This window comes from Macrotis lagotis, chromosome 4 (assembly GCF_037893015.1).
Source record: "Macrotis lagotis isolate mMagLag1 chromosome 4, bilby.v1.9.chrom.fasta, whole genome shotgun sequence".
Taxonomy (NCBI): domain Eukaryota; kingdom Metazoa; phylum Chordata; class Mammalia; order Peramelemorphia; family Peramelidae; genus Macrotis; species Macrotis lagotis.
In genome coordinates, this window is record NC_133661.1 from 86,674,058 (window position 1) to 86,681,981 (window position 7,924).

At 34.0% G+C, this 7,924-nt stretch overlaps 1 protein-coding gene across 5 annotated transcripts in view; it reads left to right on the top strand.

Annotated features, from left to right (window-relative positions):
* Positions 1-6,202, top strand: part of CHST15 (carbohydrate sulfotransferase 15) — a 112,444-nt gene extending 106,242 nt beyond the window's left edge. For all 5 annotated transcript variants that reach the window (XM_074233419.1, XM_074233417.1, XM_074233421.1 and 2 more), the window contains 2 exons: positions 3,508-3,655; positions 5,923-6,202. In XM_074233419.1, coding sequence (XP_074089520.1) covers positions 3,508-3,655; positions 5,923-6,113 — 339 coding nt within the window. In that variant the 3' untranslated portion in view covers positions 6,114-6,202. The remainder of the gene's footprint in view (positions 1-3,507; positions 3,656-5,922) is intronic.
* The last annotated feature ends 1,722 nt before the right edge of the window (positions 6,203-7,924 follow it).

Sequence of the window (7,924 nt, forward strand, 5' to 3'; positions counted from 1 at the left end):
GGGAGGAAATAGATTTTTGGGAAGATAGCTGTCTTCAGGAACATAAGTCATTATTTTTTGTCTTGTAGTAAATGGACAGTGTCAAAAAACCTGGATTCAAGTTCTGACATCATCACTTTTTTGACTGTCTTCTTCTTCTGAGTGAGCCAGTCCTTTCACATCTCTGAAACCTAGTTTTTTCATATATAAGGAGAAACATTTCCACTACATATCACACAGAATTATTATGAAGAAGGTGCTTTGTAGGTTTTAAAGTGCTATATAAATGGGAGTTGGTTTTGAAAAGTTGTTTCCATCAGAGAAAGCATGACAAATAGTTAAAGGCAGCAGATAAAGAGAGATGGCTTCAGACTCGGGATACAAGGTTCAACTGAATTCAATTTGACATGGGAGAGGGATATGATTGTACCTTTTGCCATTCATGGAAGGTTTGGGTCTAAATGGAAGTAACAGAGTGATGAACCACAATATTAAAGCAAAAATAACTATTAAAGGTGATAAATAAAATGAGTTCACATTTCCAGAAGCAAAAAGGAGTCCTGGTAAAATCCCTATGAAATCTCTGACTCACTGAATTGATTCCATTATCATTGGTTTGATCTGGATGGAGGTTTTAGGTGAACCAATTTGAGCAGACTTTTGCATTTAGACCACTCTTTAGTATGTATTGTAGAGTCAGGGCAAGGCTGTAATTATTAAAAATAAGAGGGATAGAGTATTGGGCTGGGAGTGGGGCAGATCTGAGTTCAAGGCCAGCCTCTGGCACATAGTAGTTGTTTGACCTTGGACAGGTCATTTAACTTCTGTTTGCTTCAGTTTCTTCATCTATAAAGTGATATAATAGTAGTATCACCTTGCAGGGGTTTGGTGAAGCTCAGAGGGGACATTCACTGAAAAGCATAGTACCTCACACATAGTAGGCATTATGTAAATGTTAGTCATTTTTTATTATTTGAGTGTTATATTTTGATTATTATATTGAGTGCATAAAGTTCTTCTGGTTGAATTTCGAAAGTACTATCTACAACAGCTGAATCTGACATATAACATTTTCTATAAATTTCCTGCCTTCTATACTTGTCCATCACCCAGCTAATTGCCAAATCTTGTCATTCCTATCTCAACAACAACTCCTAAAATTCCACTTCTCTCAATTCAAGTTATTCTAGTTCTCACCTTTATCTCCTCTTGTTTGGACTGGCTTTGGTTTCCCCAATTCAGACCTTCCCCTGCTCTAGACCATTCTCCACATACCTACCAAAGTGATTTTTCTATAGCATAGGACTGACCAAGTCATCCTTATTACCTCTGATAATATTGAAACTCCTTTTTCTGTCATTTAAAGCCCTTTGTAGTATGACTTCTTCCTACCTTTCCTGTCTTCTTCCCTTATTTCCCTCCACACATGCCATTTTGCAATCCTTCCAGACTAGTCCATTTGCCTGTTATTCTTCACACTCAGTCTTTTTTTACTTACTTCTCACTAACGTTTCTTAGAATTTTTGCCTTCTTTCAAGATTTAGCTTAAATACAACCTTTTGTTAGAGGTCTTTCCTCGTTCCTCACAGTTTCTAGTACCTTTCTCTCAAAGGTTACTTTCCATCTACTCTCTTTCTCTCTGTGTGTATGTGTATGAATATAAACAAATACACATATATACATATGCCTGTACATATAATATATATATATATGTATATATATATATATATATATATATATATATCCACACACACATCCTATATTTATCTATTTACATGCATTATTCTAAAGCTTAGTTCAAGACCTGGAATATAATAAGCATTTAATCAATGCCTGTTTATTGATTACTTGAAGTTTAATGGATGTCTTTCATTTTAAAGTCATAGTCATTTCTTCTCAACAATCCTTAGATAAACACATATACACATACACAAAAGATTATTTTCTTTTCCTCTTCCTCAGACTAGTCCCTTCTCTGTTCATAATTTCCACATTTGAAATAGATTATCCACTCATTCCATGAATTCTTCCTAAATTTTGCTAGGTAACTGATTTCTCCCTTCTCAAATTTATTACAGCATTTTATCTGACACATTCTTCCTTGTATCATTCTTATTGGAATCCATGATGGATCTTCCCTACTATCGATTAGGCTGTAAATTCTTTAATGTCAGGGACTGTATCATTTTTAATCTTTTTTTTTTCAGCACCTAACACTGTTCTTCCATTTGGTTTTATGTTTTGTTTTGTTTGCTTTTGTCTGACCATTAATTTCATCAGTATAAAAGTGATGGGAAAACTCACTTTACCAGAGAATGTCAACATCTGTCCTATAACTTACTGAGAAGTAAAATGACCTGGCTAATATCAGAAAGAATAGTAGGCAAAGTATAGAGGCAAGATTTAAATCCTGAGTCTTCCTATAACTAAACCTTGTATGTTTTAGACCCCATTAATATGTCTTTTTGAATAATTAAAATCAAAATAATAGCAGCTGACTTCTAATTGGATGTGGATAGGTAAGGTACAGAGAGAAAAGGCAAACTTGAGGATTTTTCAGTTTGGGTGACTGAAATTCCTCCATCAACAGAAATAGGAAATCTCTAAGAAATCTAGTGACTTGTGCAAGGATACACAAAACTAATGAGTCAGATTCAGGTCTAGAACCATCTTCTCCACCTAAAACAGTTCTATGAATTTGGTCAGATTTTGTCACTTAACTACCCTGTCATTAACTTTTGTTTTGTGAAAGGGAAATGAATTTGATGGAGCAAAATGAAAAGACTTGCACAGTCAGTAACTTAAAATCTTGAAAAATCCTTGTAAGAGCTTTTTCAGATTCAGTGTGGCATTTCTGAGTACTGTATACATAAGCTAAGAAGCCAGCTTGAGGTCTTTTTTATGAGGCAGTTAATAAGGTAACAATATGTGAGTTGGATAGAAGCTAATGAACTTTGGGAGACTGTTTATCTCCTTAAATTGCTTTCCGTTCCTCCATCCTCCTACACAGAGGTATTGAAGCTATAAGATGAAAAATGAGGTTGAAAAACAATAGCAATATGAATATATTTTATGTTGGTGTGTATTTAGCCAAACTCTTAGATTCTTATCTTTAGCATATAAACTCATTGAAGGTAGGGACAATGTTTATTTATACCTATAGAACAATTAAGCATTTCAAGGGTATTCCCAAAGTTATCAAAAATTAAAACTACAACAAGATTTTTGGGACATGCTCTTTATATTTCTGCACACACACTCAATACTGATCATTTTGACAAAAATTTGAAAAAATCAGTGGTTTAGCTATTTTATATTCATGATATCAGGTATCGATAAATATTTGGGTTTTGGTATAGGAGGTGTCTAAAGAAGAAAATAGTAGAAAAGTCCTATCATATGAATGGTTCTTTCCGTGTATAGCAGTTTTAGTTTCTATTCTCCAGAAAATGACCTATAATATTTCATATAATAGCTTAAGGAAATGTTGGAATTATTTCAGATTGTTTTTTCCCTTTTTGTCTTTAGGTAAGGCTGCAGATTGGCCTGTATGTTGTGTATCTCTTAGACTGGCTCACCGTTTTTAACAAAGAACAGATCCTTATTCTTCGTCTCGAAGATCATGCCTCCAATGTCAAGTACACTATGAACAAAGTTTTCCAGTTTCTGAATTTAGGTATGAATGAGATTGTTTGAATTATTTATTTCATTCAAATCTTAAAGCAAATTAGCATAATATAAAGTACAAGCTCTAGCTGTAAAGGAGGACTTCCAGGTTAGATATGAGTGGAAGGTGAGCTGAGGCAAAACTCCTTTGAGACTGGGAGAGTCATTATGTATCACTCAAAGACCTTTTCCCTCCCAGTCTCTGGTCATCTCTTACACATGGTTATTACCTAATTCCTTTGCTTAAATCAGTCATCTCTGAGTGAAGTTAAACTGAAACCTATATAACTTGAACTGAGTAGATAGGGAACCAAAGTCGGCCAATAATAAGGGAGACCTATTTCTTTGCTAAAGAATGTACTCCTGATTATAATTAGGAAAGAACATTTATAGTGAGTTCTTTGAGAAAATTTGATATTGAATATTTTCTTGAATATTTTTTTTCAAGAAGCATTTCCTCCAGGTCAATAAGAATCAAATTTCATAGGACAATGTATCCTAAGGACCGATCTAAATCCTTTTGTCATGCTAAAATTTGGTTGATTGAATATTATCAGAAATAAGTAGGCCTATTGTATGCAACTAAAAAATTTTTCTTTTGTCATGGAAGTTTTTCCCCTCCAGAGAGTATTCCATTATCCCTGTTATATCAAGCAATTTCTTTCATATTTCACCTGAGAACTTTAGAAGCTATTTAACACTTCTCAAATGCCTTATTCTATAATTCAGTGGAAAAGCCTGGTACCCAGATATTTCAGGCGTTCTTCTGTGCATAGTTTTTTCTCTGTCACAACTTGAATTGGACTTGATAGTTTAGATTTCAGGTAAGTGGTGAGGGAAAGAAGAGACAGCATCTCATTCTTTCTTTTGTTTCCCCTCAGGAATTGTTTGACTTGGTTAGCCATGGAACCACAGAAAATAATTCAGTAATGTTTGTGAACAGCTCATTAGTGTTTATAATGATACTTTCATTTACAATATCATTAGGAGTGAGAGTAATCCCACCAAGGTGTAAAACTAACCCTATGCATTTCACTAACCATAGCATCACTCATGTTCCCCTCCCCTTCCAAACAACTTTCTAGTCCTTAGATCCAGCTGCTAAACTTTCAGAGCCAAAGTTAAATAAGAATGATTGGTAGTTACTGATGAGCTAAGGCAATGTAAGCCACTAGACCAGCCCATCCTGATAATCGTCTTAATAGAAGTTCATATTTATATTGTTTTTATGGGCTGTTAAGCACCTAGCATATATTATTTCATTTAATTCTCACAGTAACCCTCTGAGATTAGTATGATTATCATCTTCAATTATGAGATGAGGAAGCTGAGGTTGAAAAAAGTTAAGTGACTTGTCCAAGGTCCCATAATTAGGAAGTATCTAAGGCAGAATTCAATCTCATTTGTTTCTTACTCCCAGTTCAATACTCTATTCATCACACCACCTAACTGACTCAAATAAAAATAAGATACTGGGAAAAGTTTCCATTGCCAGATGCTGTTGGGTCAAGGGTACCCTCCAAACTAGAAGAACAAACTCTTCCTCTTTAACTTCCATATCAAGAGCAGAAACATATTCATCTAGGTATAATCAAAGAATGAAAATCTTGCACCCTTCCTGCTCTGCTCTCCAATTACAACTGTCTCACAACAAGATTGGTATTAGGAGGTAGAGTTCCCCCAAATCAAGTTATGTACATTAGCATCACAAAAGAGGAAATATCCTTAGCAGAATTCAGATGAGGCTGATTAGCAGGTGACTCTAAGGACCTATCAAAGAGGGCATATTGTTCAGTTATTTATTGAAGTAGGGCTAGAAGTCCTTTGGAAGCAACATCTTGCTTCTGTACTAATCTGTTTGTAAAACCACAATTCAGTGTGTTTTGTGTGTGTGTGTGTCTGTGTGTATGTATATAAAATTTAATAGAGATGTGAATATGTATTACATACATACTTATCTATCTACACATATGTGTACTCATGTACATGTCCCTAGATGTATGTGTGTGTATATAGATATATTCATATTTGCATACATAATATTATGCAGACATTGTAGGAATGCATGCATGTTTCACAAATATATTGCAATGCCCTATATCCCTCATGTCCCCAACATAAAACTGCTATTGGAATAACTTTATTTTGAAAATATATTTTAAAGTGGAGTTCTCTTAGCAACATGAAGAATAAACACGATTTTAGCAAACTTGGTTTTAGTTCCTTTAGTTCCTGTCTGCCTTGATTGAATTCTTTTGTCCCCTTTCCCCCCTCCAGGCCCATTAAATAAAAAACAGGAAGCTCTGATTACCAGGAGTCCTGCATCGAATACAAGACGTCCAGAGGACCGGAACCTGGGACCTATGTTTCTACTCACGAAAAAGATTCTCCAGGACTTTTATGAGCCTTTCAATACTAAACTGGCTCAAGTGCTTTCTGATGAAGCTTTTTCTTGGAAACAGACATAAGGAGTGAATTCACTACTCTGATCATTGTGCTAGGAGAGAAGATTTTATTATAATTGTTTGTCCTTGGCATGAAAGCCTTTATCCCAGAATTATTGTCTGTCTTCTCTTAGTTTAGCAAACCATATTTTATTATAACTATTTCAGACTTTGGGGTATCAAATATCCTTATATTGACTCCTTGTAATTCACCCTTTCATTATAAACAGTTGGGGACTGATATGATGGAATTCTATTTTTTCTACCCTTACAATTTTATATTTATTAAGCTTCTGTCATTTGTCCAACACTGTGCCAAGCACCTTGAAGGGATCGGAAGATGATAAAATCTTTGTCTTCAAAGGGCTTATAATCTTAGTTTTGTTACAATTTTGAAACTTAAAAGAGCATGCCACAAATTATCTCACTGACTTTATAAAATTATATTTTCATTGTTAGATTCAAAGTATGTCTTTCAATTACTTAGGTCATTTATTATTGGGGGAGGTGAGTTCCTTTATTAGTTTATTTTATTTTATTTTATTTTGTCTCCATTCAACTCCACCATGCAATTTTACCCTTGGTTAATAAAGTTTTATTTCTTACTTGCTGTATTACCCTAGGCAAGTCACTTAATCGCTATATGCCTCAGTTTCCTCATCTGTAAATAGGAATAATAATGGCACCCTTCTCCCAGGGTTGTTGTGAGGATCAGATGAGATAATATTTGTAAAAGTGCTTAGCACAATGCCTAATAGAAGGCTCTATATAAAAGCTTATTCCCTTTGCTTTCTTCCTTAATTGAATTTATATTTTACATATATATATATATATGTATATATACATATATATATATATATATGTATGTATATAAATGTTGCTGGATTTGGGTCCAAATCTTGACTCTGCTACTTACAAGAATTTCTTCATCTTTAAAATGAGGGAGGTTAGACTAGAAGACCTCTGAGGTCCTTTCCAGCTATGATCTTACATTAGGTTCAATGATTTCTCTCTCTTTTTTAGGCAAAATAATTTCTTTTGTCCCTTCTGCTTCTATCAGTCTTGTCCTATAAAATAAACAGCAGCAGCATTCCCATCTATGGGACTGAGTTTCACTTTCACTGTATATAACTTGATTTTTACCTTAATAAATACATAAAATGGACAATATTTTTATTTTATCAAATAATATTATTGTATTTCAATAGGTTTTACTACCTGATTTCTCTTGTTTTAAACTGAATTCCATTTGATTTCAATTTATTATCCAAGATTAATTTTTTTTAATATTGATACAAAGATGAGTGAGTTTGGAAAATTAATAATCTTAAATGGAAAAGCTAGGTTATGTTTTGAATCTTTGTTATGTGAACAGTGTTGTCAAAAAACTGGATATTTTTTATCCCAGTTGGCTGGGTTTCTCATTTTTTTTAATCCCTCTCAGACTGATGTTGTTTCCACATTATCAACTTCAGTATTGCCAAATGTACTCACACAGTTCATGAACTAAGATGTGTTTTCCCCCATCTCACCAATAAGATGCATGGATAACTACTGGATATGCTTGTATGTGAGCATGAATGGTCCGAGTATTGTATTTAGAGGACTTTTCTCGGGAAAAAATGGAAATTTGGTTTAGACATGGGTCTACAGATACAATAATGTTTGGAAGCCATCAGAGTAACAGAATGGAAAATTTGGAGTCAGTTGTTATGTTATGCCAGACAGAACCAAATTCAAACAACATTCAGGGTTTGCACTAATGTCAAGGTGAAGGTTTCCATGAACCAAAGGTCTTAGATTATGGTTATACATACATATATATATACATATAT